The 26,099-nt window shown below is 37.5% G+C and overlaps 1 protein-coding gene across 7 annotated transcripts in view; it reads left to right on the top strand.

The window, feature by feature from the left end:
- Positions 1-25,337, top strand: part of LOC106142152 (protein enabled) — a 64,356-nt gene extending 39,019 nt beyond the window's left edge. For 5 of the 7 annotated variants that reach the window (XM_060952024.1, XM_060952020.1, XM_060952019.1 and 2 more), the window contains 13 exons: positions 6,421-6,586; positions 7,924-8,079; positions 9,520-9,635; positions 10,996-11,119; positions 12,843-12,946; positions 14,740-14,848; positions 15,554-15,604; positions 15,848-16,030; positions 17,823-17,996; positions 18,631-18,721; positions 19,066-19,154; positions 20,619-20,739; positions 21,301-25,337. In XM_060952024.1, coding sequence (XP_060808007.1) covers positions 6,421-6,586; positions 7,924-8,079; positions 9,520-9,635; positions 10,996-11,119; positions 12,843-12,946; positions 14,740-14,848; positions 15,554-15,604; positions 15,848-16,030; positions 17,823-17,996; positions 18,631-18,721; positions 19,066-19,154; positions 20,619-20,739; positions 21,301-21,329 — 1,513 coding nt within the window. In that variant the 3' untranslated portion in view covers positions 21,330-25,337. The remainder of the gene's footprint in view (positions 1-6,420; positions 6,587-7,923; positions 8,080-9,519; positions 9,636-10,995; positions 11,120-12,842; positions 12,947-14,739; positions 14,849-15,553; positions 15,605-15,847; positions 16,031-17,822; positions 17,997-18,630; positions 18,722-19,065; positions 19,155-20,618; positions 20,740-21,300) is intronic. The other 2 variants (XR_009657434.1, XM_060952023.1) reach the window with 2 other exon arrangements.
- The last annotated feature ends 762 nt before the right edge of the window (positions 25,338-26,099 follow it).

Below are 26,099 nucleotides of genomic sequence, written 5' to 3' on the forward strand. Positions count from 1 at the left end.
ATCAAATCTGTGTTGTGACATTAATCTTGTGGTGTTTTGACGTTTGTCTCTGTCACAAATGACAGTACCTAAATATTACAACATTGTGAAACTTGTGATGCGTTCCGTTTCAACAAAACATTATTGTGGTTTCAAATTTATTTATTTTTTTTTTTTTTTTTTTTTATTGTTATCTGATTTTTTTTTGTCTCCAATTAATTTAGTATGGTAGCTGCCGGCCAGTAATTGAGGAATTAGCTTAAATACTAGTTTTAATTTTATTCGTATTTTAATTGTATTTACTATTTATTTATTTGCTTGATGTCTGATGTGCTAAGATTTAACTGTAATGATGAATATTTCTCTCTTTCCTCTTCCGATGTGTCACAATTTCACAGTACGTGTGACGATCCTGACGAGGTCTGTCTAAATGATAATTTGAAAATTGAGTTTTCTTCGTTTCACAAAAATTTCAATGTGGCTCACATCAATGCTCAAAGTATTCCAGCACATTTTAATGAGCTTTTAACTACATTTGCATCTACGCAAATTCATGCTATTTTAATCTCCGAAAGCCTCCTCAAACCCTCATTGCCATCCACGCTCTATCTTCTGCCTGGCTATCGACTTTTCAGAAATGACCGCTCATATACCGTCGCGCAGAATGGCAAGACTAGGATAGTTGGCGGTGGTGGCGTGGCTATCTATTTACGTGAAGACATTCCTGCACAAGTCCTTTCTCAATCCATCCCAGAGGCAAATGCTCCTGAGCACTTATTTTTAAACATTAATCTCCATCACACTCAAATTCTACTTGGCGTCTACTATAGCCCATCTCTTCATATTAATTATTTTAACTCATTAGACTGTCTTCTGTCAAGGTTTCGTCCTCAATTTGAAAATATTATTTTAATGGGAGATTTTAACACTTGCCTTATTAAAAATGATTCGAGATCTAAAACTCTTTGTTCTCTTCTTCATTCTTTTGACCTACATGTGTTGCCCCTCAATCCCACCCACTTCCCGCACAACGGTCCACCATCTTTACTTGACCTCATTATAACATCCTCACCAAATTTATGTCCTTTACATGGCCAATATAACGCTCCCTGCTTTTCAGCGCATGATCTTATTTTCGCGTCTTTTAAACTGCGCTCACCCAAATTCAGACACAAACTTATTTTGCGTCGTAATTTCAGGGACTTAAATTGGAATGTTTTTGAGGATGACTTGATGAAGGTTGATTGGGACTTACTTCTTTCTGCGCCTGATGTAGATGCCAAGGTAGCTGCTCTCAACTCCACTATCCTTTCCCTATATGACAAGCACGCCCCATTGCAACAGGTGCGGGTTAAGCACTTCCCGGCTCCCTGGTTAACTCTGGCCATCAAAGCGCTAATGGCTAGGAGGGACAAGGCCAAATTGAAGTTACGTAGAAACCCCTGTGAGACTAATCGCGAAAATTACATCGTGTTGCGGAATCTTTGTAACAAGCAGTGTAGAGAAGCAAGACGAAAGTATATCTACGATAGCATCGACTCATGTCCACCTAACAATTTGTGGAAGTTCTTGCGTAGCATTGGGGTAGGCGAGCAAGCGTCTCCTTCAATTATAAATGTTGACATAAATCAACTCAATAATCATTTTTGCTCACCTCCCTTAAATCTCACACCTAATATTAAGCAGGCAACTCTTACTCAACTTGCTGCAAGTCCTACTCCTGACTGCCCTTTTTTTGACTTTGACCCTATTACTGCCGATGAGGTGATCAAATTTGTTGGCAAACTTAGGTCCAACGCGATGGGTTATGACCGAATAACTTTGAACATGGTCAAGCCAATTGTATCGATAATCGCACCCCATCTTGCTTCAATTATAAATTTTTCTTTGAGTTCTGGAGTATATCCGTCTGCATGGAAATTAGCACACATTATTCCTCTTCCCAAAATATCTAACCCAACCCTATTGTCCCATTTCCGTCCTATCTCTATCCTACCACTGTTATCTAAAATCCTAGAACACCATGTTCAGCGGCAATTCTCTAGTCACTTGATAAGGCATAGATTGCTGAGTCCTTACCAATCTGGTTTTAGAGTAGGCCATAGTACAACCACAGCTCTCCTAAAAATTACGGAGGACTTGCGTTTAAACATTGATAATAAGAGCCTCACAGCCCTAGTTCTCCTAGACTTTTCTAATGCTTTCAACTCAGTTGATTTTGATATCCTGCTGGCTGTTCTGGGTTCTTTAAAAGTTTCTTCATCTTGTCTTCTGTGGTTCCGCTCCTATCTTCAGGGTCGCCATCAGAAAGTTTACGCCAACCAGATTAGTTCTGACTGGTGTGGGCTCGCTGCTGGTGTACCACAAGGAGGAGTTCTTTCTCCCATACTTTTTTCTATTTTTATAGATGGAATAACGGCCCTTTTATCCTCCTCTTTTCATCTTTACGCTGATGATCTCCAAATTTATGCAGCTGCCCCACTTGATGAATTCCACAATGCTGTCGGCGTTATCAACGCAGACCTTATTTCAATTGCGAATTGGGCTCGGAATTTTGGACTTACGATAAACGCGAACAAATCTCAGGCAATTATTATCGGTAGCCCTCATTTTATTAGTAGATTAAATTTATCCTTGGTACCCAACATTTCACTCAATGGTGAAATTATCCCTTTTACTAATAAAGTAAAAAATTTGGGTATCATATTTGATCAGACTTTATCGTGGGCCCCTCAAATCAATGACGTAAGTCGAAAGATTTTCTACTCACTACACGCCTTGAAACGACTTCAAAACTTCTTGCCTCTTAAAACTAAAATTATGTTGGCTAGCTCACTCTTGCTACCTCATCTTGATTACGCTGACATAGTCTATTTGGATCCGTCTGAAGAACTTCTCAATAAACTCGACCGTTTACAAAATGTTTGTATAAGATATATTTTCGGTCTCCGGAAATACGATCATATTTCGAAATTTCGTGATCAACTGAACTGGTTGCCTATCAGAGCTCGCCGAAATCTCCATATTCTTTCTCTGCTCTTTAATGTTCTTTTCAATCGATCTTTCCCCTCGTATCTTCACGAAAAATTCTCTTTTCGCGAACCGGACAATCGTCTAAGATCCTACAATAAACTTCTTCTATGTGTTCCTTTACACTCTTCCCATTCCTACTCTAAATCTTTCTCCGTAAAGGCTGCAAAGCTTTGGAATTCTCTCCCCTTGGACACTAAAAAAGCACAGACCCTCAACATATTTAAAAATAATGTATTTAAGTTCCTGTCCAGTTAAGCACCTAGATCGAACGTCAGGCAATTTATCTTAGTTTATGTATGTTTATTTATTAATAAGTTTATACATATATATTTATTGGATAGGTATATGTCTATTATATGTATTTCTGTTAGTATATTATTATATTGTTGCTAAAAACACAGTGACTTGCCGCTATTTACTGAATTATCTAGTTCCTTTATTGTTTTGCCGGTTGACTGGAAGAGATCCCTTTATGGGATAAGTCCGCCATTGCTAGTGATTTGTTTATTTTATAACTTTGTACTTTTTTCTTGTTACTGTGTAAATTTCTATGCAATAAAGATATTACAAACAAACAAACAAACAATGTTTATTTACCAAAATACATAAAAACCTTCCTCTTGAATCACACTACCTGTTACAAAAAACCGCATCAATATCCATTGCGTAATTTAAAAGATTAAAGCATACAGACAGACTAAAATAGCGACTTTGTTTTATACTATGTAGTGAAGAACGATATGATCGTTCTTTAACTATAATTAGAAGCAGAGTATCATTAAGCCAAATAGCTGAACGTGGCCATTCAGTCTTTTCAAGACTGTTGGCTCTGTCTACCCCGCAAGGGAAATAGACGTGACCATATGTATGTAGAAGCAGAGTATCTAACTGTAGCACACACATAGTATATAGTATCATCGTCACTGTTCTTGTTGTTATCTAACGCTGTGATAAATCAATCAAACATCACGCAGCTAGAGATAACATTGCTTTGAAGATAAGGTGGCACAGTGACCGATCGCATAAGTTAACCTTGATACAATGTGGGTTGAGAAAAGTAAGTGGCTGCGTTCAATCTTATGAAACTTTTAGTTTTGTTTTTGTTCTAATAGATGGCGGTGTGCTTTATTATTGCGCGCTATGGTTTGTCTCTTGTCATGCATATAGTGGTTTTGATTAGTGATGTCTGGTTGGTCTATATTTTTAAACCCATACATTACACGGTCGTCTCAAATTGAAGTTTTATTCATTTGAGTTGAAACATCTTTGTGTTTTTTGACAATTCCGCCGATTGTACATGGTCCTTCGAGTCGGATGTTTGGTTGGTACGGTGTATAGTCTGGCAGCTGCATCTCTTACCGCGTAGATTGTAAAAGTTATTGGAATGGTTTAGACTTAGGATTCTTTTAGGTGATGGGCTGGCAAGCTATCGCTCTCTTTGAATCTCAAAACTAAACGTAGCATTCGACTCTTCGGATCTTTGGCTCTGTCTAGTCTCCACCTTTCTCCTGGCTTTAATCCCGTTACATTTTCAACTTTCTGGAACCAGGCTGTGTAATAACCGCTACACCGTCAAGAGTAAACGTGTGACATGCGCCTGCGACCATTACGAAGACATTACGCGTGGGTCGCGAAAAAATGCGTGGGTTACTGCGATAGAGCGTTTGCAACATTTCCTTTACACTGTAATCAGTTTACGACACATAAAATGTGTTGGCAGCTTAGCCTTGTGTGGCGCTTAATCTGGCGCTTTTTGGGCTATACAGGTTACCGACTTATGGAACTTAGCACCAGGCGCCCAATTTCAGTACGTAACATAATGCAGTATAGATTTAAGCGTATGTTTTTGACGTGCCGTGTGGTTCCCGGCACCAAATAGAAAAAAGGAATAGGACCACTACATCTCTTTCCCATGGATGGACGTAAAAGCGACTAAGTTATAGGAATAAGGGATAGGCTCATAAACTTGGGATTCTTTTAGGCGACGGGCTAGCAACATGTCACTTTTTATGAATCTCAATTCTATCCTATTTGTGGCCTATCAGTACATTTCAAGACTGCTGGCGCTGTTTACCCCGCAAGGGATATAGACGTGATGATATGTATGTATGTTTTTGACAACTGACGCGTTTTTAACGAACCATTGTAAGTCGTAAGCAGTCCAACCAAGTAAACTTTGCTCAGTAGGAGTGTTTTTTTTATACGGGACAAATTACACAGATCGAGTTAGCCTCGATGTAAGTTCGAGACTTGTGTAACGAGATACTAACTCAACGATACTATATTTTATCATAAATACTTATATAGATAAACATCCAAGACCCAGGCCAATCGGAAAAGTTATTTTCTCATCATGCCCTGGCCGGGATACGAACCCGGGACCTCCGGCGTCACAGACAAGCGTACTGCCGCTGCGCCACAGAGGCCGTCTGTTGGTGGGTTAAGCGCCATTTTATCAGATGCAGTTCACAACATTGCACACAAAATCAACCCACAATATGTGGTGTGGGTAGTATTTTTTTGTGGGCTAAATTACGCAATGAGGTTTACGTTATTGTAATAAATATTGGTAAAGGCGTTTCGCTTCTGATAATCTGTAGGTTGGGTTGTGTAAGATTTTTGTACGCTCTTTAAGATTCGTTAACGTGTGTGGTAACCTTTTAACTTAAGTAGGAGTATAAAAAAAACTTAAGTACTTAAGTGTGCCGTGTGGTTCCCGGCACCAATACAAAAAAGAATAGGACCACTCCATCTCTTTCCCATGGATGTCGTAAAAGGCGACTAAGGGATAGGTTTTCAAACTTGGGATTCTTTTTTAGGCGATGGGCTAGCAACCTGTCACTAGTTGAATCTCAATTCTATCGTTAAGCTAAATAGCTGAACGTGGCCTATCAGTCTTTTCAAGACTGTTGGCTCTGTCTACCCCGCAAGGGATATGGACGTAACCATATGTAAGTACTTAAGAGCCTACTTCTGCGTGTCCCATTTTTCATCGATCAAACGTTCAGTTTTATTTTCAAACACAAGACTATTATTTCATTCTAAAAGATAAGAGATACGTTCGTTCATTCATTGTATCGCGTCTATATCCTTTGCAAGGTAGGCAGAGTTGCCAGTCTTGAAAGACTCACAGGCGACGTTCAGCTGTTAGGCGTAATGATACAATTGAGTTTAAAATCGTGACCGGTTACTAGCTCATCGCCTATAAGAAGAATTCGAAGTTATAAATCTATCCCTTATTCGCCTTTTACGACATAAGCCTTAAGAATAACATTTATCACTTTAAATATTGCCTCCAAAAATAAAAAGACTGTGTCAGTAAATTTAAATGGATATGGTTACCATTGAGGTCATAATTAAGTGTAAATTCTTAACCTGATACTAACATAATCTTCTCTCTATTTTCAGCGAGCAATCCATAAGCAGCGCCCGGGCCTCCGTGATGGTCTACGACGATGGCCTCAAGAGATGGGTCCCGTCGGGTTCCAGCTCTGGGCTGTCCAAGGTCCACATATACCACCACACGCAGCACAACACCTTCAGGGTGGTGGGGAGGAAGCTCAATGACCATGAGGTAAGTTTTGTCAAGATATCGTTGAACAGGTTAATGTCTGTTCCAAGTTGCTTATAGGTGATAGCTTCAAGGGGTGGATCTTATGAAACTTCTGCACTAAGGTCCATATATCTAATATATTTAAACGAGCAATTCTTGTATATATATAATCAGGATCTCGGAAACGGTTTTCATGAAAGTTACAGATTAGGGGCTTTTCGGCTCAAGGAATCGATTTATCAAGGTCCTAGGTTCGAGAAAAGCTCGGTTCCCAAGATATTAGATGGAGCTTTCTGATGCTAGAAATTAATCCGTTCATAATTACTGCTATTTTGTCAAGATCGAAGAACATTATTAATATTTTATCAGTATGCAATTCATACTAAATATAATTTTCAAAAAACACGTTCTACCAAAAACAAAAAACCCGAGCGAAGCTCGGTCAACCAGGTACTATATATATATATATATATATATATATATATATATATATATATATATATATATATATATATATATATATATATATACCACTGTATGCAGCACAACACTTTTAGGTCGGGGAGGAAGCTCAATTAGACCATGGGATTAGTTTTGTAAAGTTGCTTGCACGCCTAAAGCCCATGAATGCCTTTCTAGTTGCCTGATTCAATAAGATTCTGAAATAAACATGGAGACGACGAACCTATTCTCCGTTTATTTTCTATCTAAAAAACCTATAAATCTAAGAACTTCCTTGGTATAATTAACAATAAACGAGCGAAATATAATATATCCTAGATCTACACCCTAGTTTCCAAACTTTAGTGACTCTTTTAACAGTTATGACAACATTAAGTTTAACATTCAAGAGCTTGAATACTATGTAATGATAACCAGACTTATCAACCTTTTCACTTCTCCGAGTCGGACACATTACGCGTTCTTTACTGTGCCGTGTGGTTCCCAGCACCAATATAAAAAAGAATAGGAACACCCCATCTCATTTCCCGTGGATGTCGTAAGAGGCGACTAAGGGATAGGCTTTTAAACTTCGGATTTTAGGCGATGGGCTAGCAACCTGTCACTGTTTGAATCTCAATTCTATCATGAAGCCAAACAGCTGAACGTGGTCTGTCAATCTCTTCAGGACTGTTGGTTCTGTCTACCCCGCAAGGGATATAGACGTGACTATATGTATGTATGTATTCTTATTTTAGGCGATGGGCTAGCAACCTGTCACTGTTTGAATCTCAATTCTATCATGAAGCCAAACAGCTGAACGTGGCCTGTCAGTCTCTTCAGGACTGTTCGCTTTGTCGTGACTATACGTATGTATGTGTATGTTCTTCACTCACACACATGTTCTTCAATTCCAGGTGGTGATAAACTGCGGCATAGTCCGCGGTCTGAAGTACAACCAGGCGACCGCCACTTTTCATCAGTGGCGGGACGCTCGTCACGTCTACGGCCTCAACTTCTCCTGTCGCGAGGACGCCGATAGCTTCGCTAGGGCCATGATGCATACATTAGATGTGAGTTGACTGTTTTGTATGGTAGTGCTTGATTGCCTGTACTGTAATGAATGGTCCCGATAGACAGGTTCGCCGAATGAAGCGAAGGAAATATGCAGAGATCGTGGCAAGTGGAAAGAGGTAGTCTCTGCCTACCCCTCCGGGAAAGAGGCGTGATTTTATGTATGTATGTATATATGGACAGGTCCAAGAAAGAGAAACTAGCAGGAGTGCTATCTCTCTTGCGGGGAAGACAGAGCCAGCAGTCTTGAAAGATTGATAGGCCACGTTCAGCTCCCAAGCTTAGCTGATAGAATTGATATTTAAATAGTGACAGGTTGCTAGCCCATCGCCTGAAAGGAGAATCCCAAGTTTATGAGCCTATCACGTCTACGGCCTCAACTTCTCCTGTCGCGAGGACGCTGACAGCTTCGCTAGGGCCATGATGCATACATTAGATGTGAGTTGACTGGTCCAAGAAGGAGAAACTAGCAGGAGTGCTATCTTTCTTGTGGGGAAGACAGAACCTAGACGAACGTATCTTGATCAAATTAAGGACGTCCTGGTAAAGGGTCAGGTCAAAAGTACCCGAAACCGCCGAGCTTGCATGAAGAGAGTTATGAATGTGGATGTAGCGAATGAAGTATGCAGAGATCGTGGCAAGTGGAAAGAGGTAGTCTCTGCCTACCCCTCCGGGAAGGGGCGTGATTTTATGTATGTATGTATGTAAGACAGAGCCAGCAGTCTTGAAAGATTGATAGGCCACGTTCAGCCCCTTGGCAATGCCAGGTCGCTAGCCCATCGCCTAAAAGGAGAATCCCAAGTTTATGAGCCTATCACGTCTAAGGCCTCAACTTCTCCTGTCGCGAGGACGCTGACAGCTTGGCGAGAGCCATGATGCATACCTTAGATGTGAGTTGACTGGTCCAAGAAGGAGAAACTAGCAGGAGTGCTCCAGCTCATGGAAGGAGCCTAGGGCCATAGGACACTAAAATGCCATGAAGGTGGAACTTACCTAAAGAAATTAAGCGAGCGATCTTCTGTAAATTCTGTATCGCGTATTTTATAAATAACTTTTTGTGGCGCCATCTATTTGCCAGAGATTTAGTCACTAAGTGACTGCTTTATAGCGAGCAATTTTGATAGCGTTTTCATAGTTTGAAAGAAGAATAAAAAGACTATGATTTTTATTCGGTCTTTGTTTCATATTGTTGTGTCCTTTTAATTTATTCATTAATATAATCACGTCTATATCCCTTGCGGGTAAGACAGAGCCAACAGTCTTGACAGATTGATAGTCTACGTTCAGCTCCTAGGCTTGGCTGATGGAATTTAGTGACAGGTGGCTAGCCCATCGCCTAAAAGGAGAATCCCAAGTTTGTAAACCTATTACTTAGTAGTATTTTACAAAAAGAGTAGCGAGTGATATTTTTCAAATTAACATTTTTCTATCTCTTTCAGATACTAGCGAACAAGGCAAGCAACAACACCCCCCCTCAGCCCCCCCAGCCCCCGAACCCGCCCGTGCCGTATAACGGGCATAACAATACCCACTACGATGAAGACATGGGGTACAGGTAACATAGTTGTTATTATAGATCATTTTTGTTTAGAATAGAATAGATTTATTTTCAAAATTGGATACAAGGTATCACTTATTGACGTCACATCACTTAAATCTAATTGTAACTACTTGCTTCCAAAGCGCGTGTGTAGAAGAAGCGGCGGAACAAACTACACTGCAGCATTTTCATCGGACGTCAATGTACAAATATATATATGTTTATTATGTTGACGACTAGCTCCCGCGCGGTGTTTCGCTTGCGTGGGAAAAAATTAAGTGGCTTATGTAACTTTTGAATTTTTGTCTCAGAAGTAGAAAAAAGAAGTCGAACCCGCTTGTTTCATAATTTATTTGTTTGTTTGTTTATTTATTCACACACTTTATACTTATCCTAACAGTATTACACTAATTGACGTAACAATATTGTTGTATAGGTAACTTAGTAGTTTTCAATCATTTTGTTTTATAATATAGAACTAGCATTTGCACGCGGGGTTTTGCTCTCGTGACGACAATATTCAGAAAAACGTATATACTTTTTATACATTATTTATTACTCTTAGATTTTTCCTCGAATTTCGAAAATGTGTTCCGTGCCGTGTGGTTCATGGCACCAATTGAAAAAAAACAATAGGACCACTCCTCTCCTCTTTCCCATGGATGTCGTAAAAGACGACCATACAAGCGGTAGGCTCATAAACTTGAGATTCTTCTTTTAGGCGACGGATTAGCAACCGCTGTCACTATTTGAATCTCAATTCTATCATCAAGCCGAACGAGTCTGTATCGAACGTATCAGTCTTTTCAAGACTGTCGGCTCTATCTACCCCGCAAGGGATACAGACGTGACTTCGTATGTATGGATGTCGTCATTGAATCTCAATTCTATAATCAAGCCGAACGAGGCTTAATATCAGTCTTTTCAAGACTGCCAGGCTCTGTCTACCCCTCAAGGGATACAGACGTGACTTCGTATGTATGGATGTCGTCATTGAATCTCAATTCTATCATCAAGCCGAACATGGCCTTATATCAGTCTTTTCAAGACTGTCGGCTCTGTCTACCCCGCAAGGGACATAGACGTGACTTTGTATGTATGTATGTATGTTTCTATAGATGTCGTACAAAGGCGTGACTTTGTACGTATGTATGTATCGATATACCTGATACTTAACTTTGAAATCAGTCTTAAATACTTCAATGAAAACATGATTAAACGATGCAACGAACAATTGATTAAATTTCTGATGAAGCGAAGTCCCACAGACATTAATTTATTTTGTAAAAGTTACGTAGGTAACTAAAACGACTTACTGACAAATAACTAAAGCCGAAACTGTTGGACGTATGTATGTATGTCGTCATCTCCCCAGAACGATGACCCGCGAGGACGCAGCGCTGCTCCAGCAGCAGCCCCAGTACCACGCGCCCCACGGCCAGCCGCCGCCCCAGCAGTACCACGCGCCCCAGTACATCGCTCCCCACCAGCACCAGCAGGTGAGGGGGGGGACACAGTCTCTGCCGGTCTCCGTGGAGTCTTATTGTTGGAGTTTACCTTATAAATAATTGGTGCCGTGTGGTTCCCGGCGCTAATACAAAAAAGAATAGGGTCCGCCCCAGCAGTACCACGCGCCCCAGTACATCGCTCCCCACCAGCACCAGCAGGTGAGAGGGGGACACTGCCTATCTCCGTGGAGTCTTATTGTTGGAGTATACCTAATAAATAATTGGTGCCGTGTGGTTCCCGGCAATTTTTTTGACGTCAACCAATGTTGTGAAACCAAACGTTTTGACAATTATTAAGCGATATGAAGTACCTATCCTATAACAATGAATAAAAATTTTGAATTTGAATTTGACCATGGTCAAATAGGCTTACCCTGGACTCATCTACAGAGAGATTAGGATGTTACCGGGAATAATGACAATGTTTTTATACCTCGACGATAATGGTTGTTTGAAATCTACATATTTTGTTTATCATTTTTACAAAGCGTACCTACAACATTACTTAACGACGTATTTTTCTCGTGTAATGTACTTACTTAATGACCGATTATATTGAAAAAAATAACGTCATTGTAGTTGTTCAGTACAGTTTTATTGTATCAGTCTTTTGCGTTGGTTCTGTTCCTGAGATTATATTATTTTTGTAGTTGAAAAAAATATTATAAAAAAATAGTGAAAAAGTGATAGAAAATTGTATAAATAAATTGAAATAGTCTTTTTACACTGTTATTCAGTGAAATTCTCTATAATATTTAAGATATAATGAAGTTTTTGAAGTGGTCATAGAATTAGTAACAATATTATGTCTGTAAAAATGGTGGTAAGTACTAGTGAATGTGACGTCACAACACACACTGTTGCATTTAACTTAACAAATATATGAATATGAACATAATACTCTTTATCTATACTAATATTATAAAGCCGAAGAGTTTGTTTGTTTTTTGGAAAGCGCTAATCTCAGGAATTACTGGTTCGAATTGAAAAATTCTTTTTTGCATTGATATACAGGAGCAAAGAAATAATGGAGGATTTAAAAAAAAACGGGGAAAATTATTAACGCTTGACTTCAATGAAGCCTAAAATAACTATTCCACGCGGACGAAGTCGCGGGCACAGCTAGTAATATATAATAAGTATTTACTTAGAATAATTGCTTGAAACTCTCTTAATGCAAGCTCGGCGGTTTCGGGTACTCTTGACCTGACCCTTTGCCAGGACGTCCTTAATTTGATATTTGTTTCCCATGTATGTCGTAAAAGGCGACTAAGGAAGTATCCAGAGATCACGGCAATTGGAAAGATGTAGTATGTAGTGTCTGCCTCCGGGACTGATATTTGTTTCCCATGTATGTCGTAAAACGCGACTAAGGAACTATACAGAGATCACGGCAATTGTAAAGATGTAGTATGTAGTGTCTGCCTCCGGGAATGATATTTGTTTCCCATGTATGTCGTATAACGCGACTAAGGAACTATACAGAGATCACGGCAATTGGAAAGATGTAGTATGTACTGTCTGCCTCCGGGAATGATATTTGTTTCCCATGTACGTCGTAAAAGGCGACTAAGGAAGTATCCAGAGATCACGGCAATTGGAAAGATGTAGTATGTAGTGTCTGCCTCCGGGAAAAAGGCATGATTTTATATATGTATGTATGTAAAATAATTGCGATCGCCATAACTGAATGTGTATGTCCGTGCGTTTACAGTCCCCGCCGGGCGCCGCGCCCGCGCCGCCGCCGCACGCGCACCACACGCTGCCGCACGCGCCGCACGCGCCCGCGCACCACGCCGGCCACCACCGCACCAACAGGTCAGTGAATCGGTCAATCAATCGATACGAGTATACTTCACACTGGTGCCAGTCTTAGCACGTGTAGTTTAGTACCCCGTGGCTTTTTTCTTAATTTATATCATATTGTTATATATATATATATATATATATATCCTACTAATATTATAAATGCGAAAGTTTGTAAGTATGTCAGTATGGATGTTTGTTACTCTTTCATGAAAAAACTACTGAACCGATTACGATGTAATTTTGTATGTAGAAAGCTGAAGAGCCAGGATAACATATACGCTATTTTTATCTCGGGAGTTCCCGCGGGATTGATAGGGTTTCCATGCGGACGAAGTCGCGGGCGGCCTCTAGTAAATATAAAAAAGTATCCTATGTTACACCGTAGGTTTTTAACTATATGCATACAGTAATACCCCGACTTACGCTACCTCGACTTACGCGAATTCGGAGTTACGCGATTTAATTTTCTCGTCTATTCGTTTTCTGTTTGAACGTCGCGTAGTCAAGGTAAAGCGTCGGCGTTTGTTTCTGACTCCTCCCGCCTGCATTATTATTCGTTCAGTTAACAACAGGCACAGACGTGTAGTGCGGAATCGGCGCGTAGGTACATAAGTTACGATTTTGTGTTTTTTTGTGCGTTGTGCGACGACCTGAGATATTTACTAAGTACTATGGCATCCAAACGAAGTAGAACCGACTCTTTTCACTTGGTAGAAAAATAAATTTAGAAGTGGATAGTGATGATGTTCAAGAGCTGTTGGATTCATACAATGAGGAGCTTACAATTGATGAGCTCATGACAATGCGTGAACAAGAGGAAGAAATTGATAAACATGATTCTTTGGATCCAGTTCAATTAGAAGATCAAATGACAGTTGGAAACTTGACAGAAGCCCTCAGTTCGATTGAAAAAGGGTTAACAATTTTGGAAAACATAGACTCCAATGAAGAGCGCATTTTTGTTACAAAACATAGAATAAAAAAATTACTAGGATGCTACGAGGAGATATTACGGGAGAAGAAAAAATCATTGACTCGTCAGACGACTTTGTTACAATTTATGAAACCTTCTACATCAAAATAACTTCGGATTGTGTTTATACACTCTATTAATATAGTTTGTCATATTATCTAAAATTAGATACTAATTATTTCCTAAATTATTGTTTTATTTAGTCTCCAGTCCCAATTAAATATACTTTGTATGTCTTTATATGCAAAATTGTACCCCGACTTACGCGAATTCGACTTACGCGGATAGCGCTCAGTCCCACCTATCGCGTAAGTCCGAGGTATTACTGTACTAACTTATATTACATATAAATAAATATATGTATATATACAGTAGGGAATCCGGATTTTCGCTAATTCGGTGATTGCGGTAATCCGGCGAGTTCGCGTGGGTGGTGGGGGTAGGTGCGGGCTTCCATGAACATTCGTCGCTCGTTAGTCTTTTATTAATCGCCTAACGTGTAGTACGTACACGGGCTTTTGAAATGAAGTGCAATTATAAACAGAAGAGTACAGACTTTCAAGAAGAATTAATGATAATGTGATATTTTAACTGCTCTTCTTAAATGGATGTATGTGTATAATTTTGATTGTTTACATTTTTGTTTTTATGTTTTAATGATTAAAGAAACTAAGGTTAAAGATGTTTTTTATTAGTATTAAATGTGGCACACTATAATCCGGACGCCTCGATAATGCGGCAAGGGTCTTGTTTTTGCCTCTCCGGATTACCGCCGCCCTACTGAATATAAGTATATATGTATATATATATATGAATTCATATGTTCCAGTGCCCCGATGCCACCCAACATGTCCCTGGCGGCGGCGCCCCCCCCGCCGGTGCCCCCGCATCAGAATCTCCCGCCGCCTAACAATACGCCGATGCATGCGCAACATAATGTGAGTATTTTTTTATTTTTTTTTTATAAGCAAACTAGCCGAAGACCCAAAAGTAAGTACCCGAAACCGCCGAGCTTGTAGAGTTATGAATGTGGATGAAGCGAAGGAAGTGTGCAGAGATCGTGGCGAGTGGGAAGAGGTAGTCTCTGCCTACTACTGCGGGTAAGAGGCGTGATTTTATGTATGTATGTATGTAAACTGGCTGTGCACGCGACGCGTGGAATAGTCATTTTGGGCATTATTGAGACCCAATAAAAAATGAATGCCGTGTGGTTCCCGGCACCGATACCAAAAAAGAATAGGACCACTCCATCTCGTTCCCGAGGATGTCGTTAAAGGCGACTAAGGGGTAGGCATATAAACTTGGGATTCTTCTTTTAGGCGATGGGCTAGCTAGTCACTATTTGAATCTCAATTCTGTCTTAAAGCCAAATAGCTGAACGTGGCCATTCGGCCTTTTCAAAACTGTTGGCTCTGTCTACCCCGCAAGGGATACAGACGTGATTATATGTATGTTAAAACCCTCAAGGATGAATAATTTTCCCCGTTTTATTTTTCACATTTTCCCATATTTCTTCGCTCCTTATAGTTGCAGCGTGATGTTATATAGCCTAAAGCCTTCCTAGGTAAAAATATATACCTACATTTATATTTTAAAAAAAACATGAGTTTTATTTTATATTTTGATATGATTTGTTACCCCAGGGTCCAGTGGCGCCGCCTACGCCCCCGGCTGCACCTCAACCTCCTCCAATGGTAAGCGATGTCTTTGTTCATATCATATTTATCAATGTGGATGAAGCGAAAGATGTGAGTGGAAAGGTGTGTGTACTAGAGGGAGCCCGCGACTTCGTACGCGTGGAATCAATCCCGCGGGAACTTCGGGATAAAAAGTAGCCTATATGTTATTCTGGGTCTTCAGCTACCTACATACCAAATTTCATTGTAATCGGTTCCGAAGTTTTTGCGTGAAAGAGTAACAAACATCCATACTGACAGGCGCCGCAGCCGCCCCCGCAGCCAGCGTCGGGCCCGCCCCCGCCTCCCCCGCCGCCCGCGGCCCCCTCCGCCGCGCCTCCCCCGCCGCCGCCCCCGCCGCAGCCCGCCCCGCCGGATCCACAAGGGTTAGCCGCACAGTTGCAAGGCGCTAGGCTGAAGAAAACTAATGCCTCTGCTAGTAAGGTATGTGGGATTTAAAAAATAAAAGTGGTTGTTTATTTTTGAGGTTTTGATGGAGATTATTTATGGAATAAATTGTAAAAATATTAGAAAATAAGCCGGATGGAAGTGGATTACTTTTATCATGACATTGTTTAGAGTTAGCCGCACAGTTGCAGGGCGCTAGGCTGAAGAAAACTAATGCCTCTGCTAGTAAGGTATGTGGGATTAGAAAAAAATATAAGTGGTTGTTTATTTTTGAGGTTTTGATGGAGATAATTTATAGAATAAATTGTAAAAATTATAGGAAAAAGGGCGGATGGAAGTGGATTTTACCTTTATAACGAGATTCTCTAGGTTTAGCCGCACAGTTGCAGGGCGCTAGGCTGAAGAAAACTAATGCCTCTGCTAGTAAGGTACCTATGTGGGATTAAAAAAAATAAAAGTGGTTGTTTATTTTTCAAATTAAAATGGAGATAATTAATAGAAAAAGTTGTAAAAATATAAGGAAAAAGGGCGGATGAAAGTGGATTACTTTTATCACGACATTGTTAAGAGTTAGCCGCACAGTTGCAAGGCGCTAGGCTGAAGAAAACTAATGCCTCTGCTAGTAAGGTATATGGGATTAAAAAAAAAAAAAGTGATTGTTTTTTTTTGAGGTTTTGTTGGAGATAATTTATAGAAAAAATTGTAAAAATATAAGGAAATAGGGCGGATGGAAGTGGATTACTTTTATCATGACATTGTTTAGATTTAGCCGCACAGTTGCAGGGAGCTAGGTGGAAGAAAACTAATGCCTCTGCTAGTAAGGTATGTGGGATTAGAAAAAAATATAAGTGGTTGTTTATTTTTGAGGTTTTGATGGAGATAATTTATAGAATAAATTGTAAAAATATTAGAAAATAAGCCGGATGGAAGTGGATTAATCCACCACACGAGATTTAAAAGGGTTAGCGGCGCAGTTACTAGTTTTTGGCTGAATAAAACTAATGCCTGTGCTGGTAAGGAATGTGGTATTTTTTATCAATAAAAATTGTAACGATATACTTTTATGATTAAGATAGAGTTGGCAATGGTGAAAATATTGCGAAATGGAGCGCGTTAGTTAGCAGCGCGGTTGTAGGGCGCTAGATAGAAGTAAACTAATGCTTCTGCTAGCAAATTATATGGAATTAAAAAAAAAAACTTGGTATTTTTAAGCTATCGAAAGAGGTAAAAAAAAAACAAAAAATAACCCACCTAAACCTAAATTTTTGCACCTATACTTCATATTTCAACAAAATCGTTAGCCCCGTTTTCGTATATACAAACACTAGCTGTGCCCGCGACTTCGTCCGCGTGGAAGAGTTATTATGGGCATCATTGACTATGAACAATTTTCCCGTTATTTTTTTTTTTCACCTTTTCCATTACTCCTTATAGTTGCAGCGTGATGTTATATAGCCTGAAGCCTTCTTCTATAAATGTTCTATTCGACGCAAATAGAATTGTTCAATTCGGACCAGTAGTACCTGAGATTAGCGCGTTCAAACAAACAAACAAACAAACTCTTCAGCTTTATAATATTAGTATAGATTGGTCGTTCAGTAGTCCTATAGAAATGCAAAATACATAGGATAAAAAAACTTCCTGCTGTAAGCTTCAAAATTTAATATCATCAAATTTAATATCATTTAATATTTTATTTATTGATAGCTAATTATAAAAGAAAAAATTGCCAGGCGTTTAGAGTAAGCAAAAGTACTTGCCAGGTGCATCGAGAACTGCACAGTTTAGGAAGAAAAATAAACTTTACTACGTAACTCTTGCCGCGCAGCCGCCGGCGCAGGCGCAGGGCGCTCCGGAGGCGGCGTCCCCGCCGGGCGGCGCGGAGCACTCGGGCTCCTCGTCGTCGTCGGCGGGCAGCGCGCGCGCCGGCACGCTGCACTGCATGATGAACGAGATGGCGCGCACGCTGGCCCGCCGGCGCGCGCATCTCGACAGGGCCGAGGTGGGTATTACATACAGACATACATTACATACATACATTACAAACATAGGTACATTACATACATACATACATTGCATACGTACATTACATACATACATTGCATACATACATACATTGCATACATACATACATTACATACATACATATATTACATACATACATTGCATACATACATACATTGCATACATACATACATTACATACATACATACATTTATATGAGATTTTACATATATACAGACATATGGTCACGTCTATATCCCTTGCGGGGTAGACAGAGCCGACAGTCTTGAAAAGACTGAATGGCCTCGTTCAGCTATTTAGCTTAATGATAGAATTGAGATTCAAATAGTAACAGGTTGCTAGCCCATCGCCTAAAAAAAGTATCCCAAGTTTGTAAGCCTATCTCTTAGTCGCCTTTTACGACAAATCATACTAAACGTGGCCGACTAGTCTTTTCAAGACTGTTGGCACTGTCTACCCCGCAAGGGAATCGGACATGCTAATACGTTACGTCAAAAAAAGTGGTTCTCAGTTTTTGACCTGTGTTTTTCTTCGCGATCATAGACTATTACTGATTTCAGTTTGAATGAATGAAATGAAGATGAATGAATGAATGTAATGTGTCCCCACAGGAAAGCAATGAACCCGCCTCCCCGCCGATGAAGACTTGGGAGCGATCGGCGACACTCCCGCACAGGATGCCCGCCGCGTGTAATGGCGCCCGTGAGTTATATATATATATATAATATATATAGCTTTTAAATTTTATATTGCAATTATTTTTTTTTAATTATTTTTTTTTGGCAAATAACACTTTCGTAGTAGTTTATGTAATTTTTCTTTCTCATTATTAGAATAGAATAGATTTATTTTCGTAATTGGATTAGAAAACTTAAGAGTTGTAACGTTTTTATAAGAGTTACTGCTTTAATGTCTTATTAACACAATTTTTTTTTTTATAAATTAATGTGATTTTTTTGAGATGGCCGCTCCATCCCATTCTTCTTTTGTTTATTAGCGCCGGGAACCACACGGCACTAAATTGTAATACGTTTTAACAATTGCAGCGAACTCGGACTCGCCCAAACAGGAGCCCCAGTCGCCTCGCTCGGTCAGAAAGCGATTCGGATCCGCCAGCGAAGAGACCATTCTCAAGGTAAAAAATTCATCATTTTTAAACCCCCCGACGGAAATAGAGGGATGTTATATGACATTACTAGCTGTGCCCGCGACTTCGTCCGCGTGGAATAGTTATTTTGTCAGGCGGTCACGCGTATTAGAAAGAACGCTGGTTCGCCGTATTAAATGTTTCGCTGCAAATTGCTTATAACGACTATATCTCAAAACCTATTCGTCTGATTTATATACTGTAAATGGCAATTTTAGTCTACATGAAAAGCTGAAAGTAATAAACATATTTATTTGGATAAGGATTAATACTGAATTAAAGAAAATTGGTTTCAAAATAACTTATGTTTATAATGAAAAAATAATCTTAAAAAATGAACATAAAAGTGGTTATTGTAAGTAAACCATAAGAGATAGATATATGCTCTCGCGGACTTTTTTGTGGCAAAAAATGAGTACTTCACATCTTTAGTACATTGTTTTACTATATCTTTGTTGGTTTGCGCAGCGTTCGCGTGGAAAGCTCGCAGATGGCCGACTCATTCAACTTTCACCTGCATTGTTGACGTTTCCCGTAGGAAATCCGGGATAAAATGTAGCCTATAGCCTTCCTCGATAAATAGACTATCTAACAGTAAAATAATTATTCAAATCGGTTCAGTAGTTTCTGAGATTAGCGCGTTTAAACAAACAAACAAACAAACAAACAAAACAAACTCTTCAGCTTTATAATATTAGTATAGATACTGAATCAGTGAAGAGGTACTAACCTAATCACTAATTTTTTGAATTTAAACTACCTAACAACATAATTTTACATTATTATATTATACTTATTAGAGGCCGCCCGCGACTTCGTCCGCATGGAAACCCTATCAATCCCGCGGGAAATCCGTGATAATAAGTACCCTAAATGTTATTCTGGGTCTTCAGCTACCTACATATCAAATTTCATCGTAATCGGTTCAGTAATTTTATTCGTTACAAATATACGAAAAACACAAATATGTGTATGCGCGTTTAAATCTGACCTATTTAAGAATAGTTTTTTTCTCTCCTCCTTTTTTAAATAATAAATAAATTTAAAAATTTTAATTTTCTATGTCCTATATAAATATTTATAAAGAGGAAGATTTTTTTAAAATTTTTTGTTTAGTTTTATTGTCTACCGCATTTTTATTTAAACATTAATATTAGGTAATATTGTATTTATACAAATCTAGAATTTTAAAAATCGGTTCATCAGTTTTTGAGTTAATTCGTTACAAACAAACAAAAAATACAAATTTCCTTTATTGCCTTGTCTGGATATGGATCGAATTTTTAATCACACATATATATATATATATATATATATATATATATATATATATATATATATATATATATATATATATATATATATATTATACACACACACACACATATATATATATATATATATATATGTGTGTGATATATATATATACATATATATATATTTACCTCACAGCAAGTGAACGGCGGCACCGACGGCGCATGCGTCACCGCCGCCGAGTGGGACGCGTTCAAACAGGAGATGCTGCGCGAGGTGAGGCAGCAGCTCGGCCAGATGAAGAGGGAGATACTGGACGGTGAGTGCACTGTTACGGGGTGGACAGTGCCAATAGTAAGCCTACAGGAACGAGTCTGAAAGATCACGTTTAGTTCAGGTTCCTAGCGAAAGATCAGGTCATGAATGCGGATGAAGCGAAAGAAGTGTGTGTGTGTGTGTGTGGAATCGTGTGAGTATATATGTCACTTACGGGGTAGACAGAGCCAATAGAAAGCCTATAGGAGCAAGTCTAATATTATTATGTATTATATTGCATTTAAATTTTGCAGTGCCGCGTGGTTCCCGGCACCAATAGAAAAAAGAATAGAATCTTATGACTATTGGCTCTGTCTTCCTCGCATTGATTTTATATTTTGTTATACAATGTGCATTTAAATTAATTGCTTGTGATCACAAGTACCCTACGTTTGACCAAATTTTCTATTTTTTTTTGACCCCCCGCAGCAATGACCAAATTTTCTATTAATTTTTTTGACCCCACATCAATGACCAAATTTTCTATGTATATAATATTTTTTTTGACCCCACAGCAATGACCAAATTTTCTATTCATATATTTAATTTTTTTTCACCCCCACAGCAATGAAGGCGGAATTCGCGCGAAGATAAAAACGGGACGGGTTAGTAACCGAGTGATGCTAGTCTGCCGAGCGGCCGCCGCGTGAACAGAAACACACAGTTATAACAATCTTGTCCAACACATACACACACAAAAAGATAAGTGCCAATGTTGTGTGCATTATTTTGTTTTTGATTAAAGGTTTTGTCATTCCGTTTTGGAGAAAAGATGTGTCTATAGAACAGAACCACACAGTTATCTCAATCTTGTCCAACACACACACACAAAAAGATAAGTCCTAATTTTGTGCGCATTACTTCGTTTTTGATTTAAGGTTTTGTCATTCCGTTTTGGAGAAAAGAAGTGTCTATAGAACAGAACCACACAGTTATCTCAATCTTGTCCAACACATACACACACAAAAAGATAAGTCCCAATGTTGTGTGCATTATTTTGTTTTGATCAAAGGTTTTGTCATTCCGTTTTGGAGAAAAGAAGTGTCTATAGAACAGAACCACACAGTTATCTCAATCTTGTCCAACACATACACACACAAAAAGATAAGTCCCAATGTTGTGTGCATTATTTTGTTTTGATCAAAGGTTTTGTCATTCCGTTTTGGAGAAAAGAAGTGTCTATAGAACAGAACCACACAGTTATCTCAATCTTGTCCAACACATACATACACAAAAAGATAAGTGTTAATGTTGTGTGAATTATTTTGTTTTTGATTAAAGGTTTTGTCATTCCGTTTTGGAGAAAAGAAGTGTCTATAGAACAGAACCACACAGTTATCTCAATCTTGTCCAACACATACATACAAAAAAGATAAGTCCCAATGTTGTGTGCATTATTTCGTTTTTGATTTAAGATTTTGTCATTCCGTTTTGGAGAAAAGATGTGTCTCTATAAATAAATAAATTGTATCTACCTACTCGTATTATAATTATATCCGTGACTTTTTCAAGTCATACGAGTGAGGATACTGGTGAATTTCCATGTTTGTTATGCTATAATTAAACAAGAATACTGGTGATTTTCCATTTTTATATACGTTATATAAGAATACTGGTGAAATTCCATTTCTGGTATACGTTTTGAGAAGGATTCTGGTATAATTCCATGTCTATTATATATCACAAAATGGGAATGTACAATTTGTTATGACGTCACGTAAAAACTTATGATGCGATAAAATCATTCAAAAAATGAAAATGAACTATTATCATGCAAATGTCGCACGTCTTAATAAATGAATACAATTTTTCATGGAAATTATATGTCGTAAAATAGATGATTTCATAATTTTATTACATAAATGACTTGAATTGAAATTAATGATTATTTGGTATTTATTATAAGAATGGAAATTGTGATTTAACATGTTGATTATACGCCATTGAAAAAACATCATAAATGATTTTGTTAATATTATTAATTACTTGTTTTATACTGAATACAATATATAATATGTATCATAAAATGTTTATACACATTCTTCGTCTTGATAAAAAAAAAGGAAAACTTAAAATTATACACATTTGTATTTGTATAATATGAGGCCTCTAATTTATACGGTTTTTTTTATTAATACGTATATTAATTTATAAGCATAAATTAATATAAATTTGGCCTTTTCTAATATGTAGCTCATTAGCCTGTAAATTTTGTCCTATTTCATACGATCAAGTGTATTTATAATCACGTCTGATTTTATCATATATTTGGCCTACATTGAACATTTTCGAGTATTAATTGAAAGTATATTTTTCAATAGGAGGAAATTTAACCTCATTTGCTTTATGATAAAAACGGAGAATATTCAACCTTATTTCTCAGTGATATAAGGTTACAAGCCAACATCATTATCTAATAGAATTACACTTTAAAGTTCTGGCCTTGCGAAACACATATTGGTGACAGGCACAGACTATGTGTAACGTTATCATTAGAAAAATTATAGCACGTCACAATACAAGGACAAGGTAATTAGTCGCATGTCGATTTTTTTTTAATAAAAATTTGACATTGACTTTGGCATTGACGTTTGTCAATATATTGTCACCTTTTGTGAAATTCTCTTTGCCCCATGTTCAAATTGAGAATCTGTTCACGGGTACCGCGTTCGGCGTTTTGTGATCTAACAACGTTATATTAGAATCCGCGACCGACAACGATGCGGCAACAATGTTAAATGTTGCTGGTAATTGTCTATTGGTTTGCTTGAAATCAATCGTTAATGATATTTTTCATGTTCCGTTAAGGAGACTTTCTCTCTTCTGTAAATATAATTTTTCGTGAATGTTCGTCTTAAATTTGTTTATCTTAAATAATATTTATCAGAACTATTTCACATATTATTTGTATATAAATTTATATGCAAATATACTTTTGTCTTTTGTGTCATTAATCTTATATTATTAACATTATGCATAATAAAAAAATATATATATATAAAGAAATGAACCTTTAATATTTTGTGTACTCTGTAACTCATAATAAACACAAACAAATGTCTGGACTATTGATTTCAAGTTAAATGTATGTAATGGTTATCAATTTAGTGTATAAGATGCGAGAAATGGAGAATGACATGATTCCAATAATGTTCCGAGCATCGATTTTGATATATTATCGATTACGATTGGACGAAATCGATAACTAGACTTAGCGCACGAATATCGAAGCATAAAAGTTGTGTTTTTTTTAATTTTATACTTAATAAAAAAAAAATATTTATTCGGATACGTATTACGAGTAGTGTTTAAGCGTCGTCGGACATTTTAACTATTGCCGGTGACACTAATGTCGATTTTATCGTATCCTATTTTTTTAGTTTATTAGTGATGTACATAGTATTTTTATTATTTAATTATTTCCGCGTATTACTTCTGTAATTAAAATCGACGACTTTTTTAAGATGATTTTTTTTAAATAATTAAAATGACATTAGTGTTATCTGCGAATCTAATAAATCTAAATGTGTAACATTCACCTAGTGTAAAAGTTATATAAACTAGTACGTACCTCGATATTTATTGAAGTGTAAACGCGTATTTTGTACGCTATATTAAATTTAAGATGTAACTGTTATTCGATTGAATTCTTTGAGAAAAAAATACATTAGGTGTATGTTTTTTTTTTCTTTTTTAAATTTTAACTAGTTCCTAAAAGCGTCTTTTTTATTTTTGTCAAAACAGTCTTAATCTTCTTCTCACGCTAAATAAAATATGAGAAAATCAGTATGCGGTTAATTTTTCAATACATTTTTCAAAGAATTCAATTACTTATATACAGGTTGACTTTTTGAACAAAATCCAAATTTTCTCAATCGCTTCACTATTGCTTGGCTTAACCGACTTCCATCAAAAAAGTCACATTAAAAGTCGTAATTTCGACCTTTGACAAACTTTTTATTTTTCCTCTCAAATTTATTCAGAATAGTCGGTTCAGTTTGGGTCTCTAAGAAAATTTGTATGCTGTTTTAAAAGTCGCCTCGTTATACTATGCGATAATATGTAATGTAATTAATTGTACGTATTTATAATACGCAATCGATGTCGCTTTCCGGGCGTGTTAGTCAAAAGTCCTTATTTCTACTGCAAAATTGAAGTGTTCAAGAATTAACAAGTTAGATGTAAAATAAACAATTGCATTTACAAAGTACATATATAAAAATACGTTTAAAAAAAATGCTTTTCTTGCGAACGGTATTTTTTTCATTTTTAATGGTATTTTTGAAAATAAAATATAATACCGTAAGTTGACTTACGTCGTCTTAGTAAATTTACTGTAATGATTTATTTAAAAGATTAACAGTAATAAAATTTTTCAATTTCAATTTACAATATTAGCTTTTTTAATCAATATGCCGAAGAAGTGAAAGGGATATTGTAGAGACTTGAGTGAAGTCTACTGTCTCTGCCTACCCTCTTAGGGCACAATCACAAATATATAAATGCATATATTTATTTATATTTGCATTATTACATTGATGACGTAAGGCACGGCGTTTCCATAAAGTCTTCCATAAAAATGTCACAATTTATATATAATTTTTGCCAACATTTTTGAATACATGTTCTTGTGGAGAATTTGTAACTTTATCTTCAGTTACATAAGAAAAATAAATGTATTATTTTTATTTTTTTGTGAAACATAATAAAAAAAAAATATTTGTTGTCTGTTTTGACCAATTCATAGTCAATTCAGTGACGTCTTGTGTCGTATTTTGAAAGTCAGATTTAGTTTTTTTATTTTTATTAAACAAGTCCATATATCACGTTTAAAGTAAAATAGGCCAAACTAGATAGTAAGCGCTTCATAATATCGCCATAACATAACTGAGCTTGTAGTTACCCGGGGAGCGACTATAAAAACGAATATTTATATAATGTGTAATCAGACGCAAAAAAGTACATAATATATTGTAGTGCAAGAGATGGTAGCAATTCAGGTATCAACCGGTCGAAGGCTGATTCTGTGATAAATAAATATCACAGGACAAATTAAAGACATTAGTTACATTCGATCGAAGTAAAATTGGTCATTTTCATAGATAATGAATTTCTAATCGCAAAATCGCAAAAGGACATCGCTGAAAATTGGCCAACTTTCCACCTTCGTGTTATTTTATAATTTCTCAATTCGTCATTCGCAAAAAGTCAATCACGTCTTTCACATTGAAATTGAACGTCTAGGTACGTAAGTGATCGAATTTTTAAATTGATTTGAGTTCGAAGCATGCAAACGTGTCAGAGTGGCCAATAACAATGGTGACGATTTGCGAGAAGAACTGCGTCAAAACTTACGGAAACCAT

The sequence above is a fragment of the Amyelois transitella genome, chromosome 27 (genome assembly GCF_032362555.1).
Source record: "Amyelois transitella isolate CPQ chromosome 27, ilAmyTran1.1, whole genome shotgun sequence".
Classification (NCBI taxonomy): Eukaryota; Metazoa; Arthropoda; class Insecta; order Lepidoptera; family Pyralidae; genus Amyelois; species Amyelois transitella.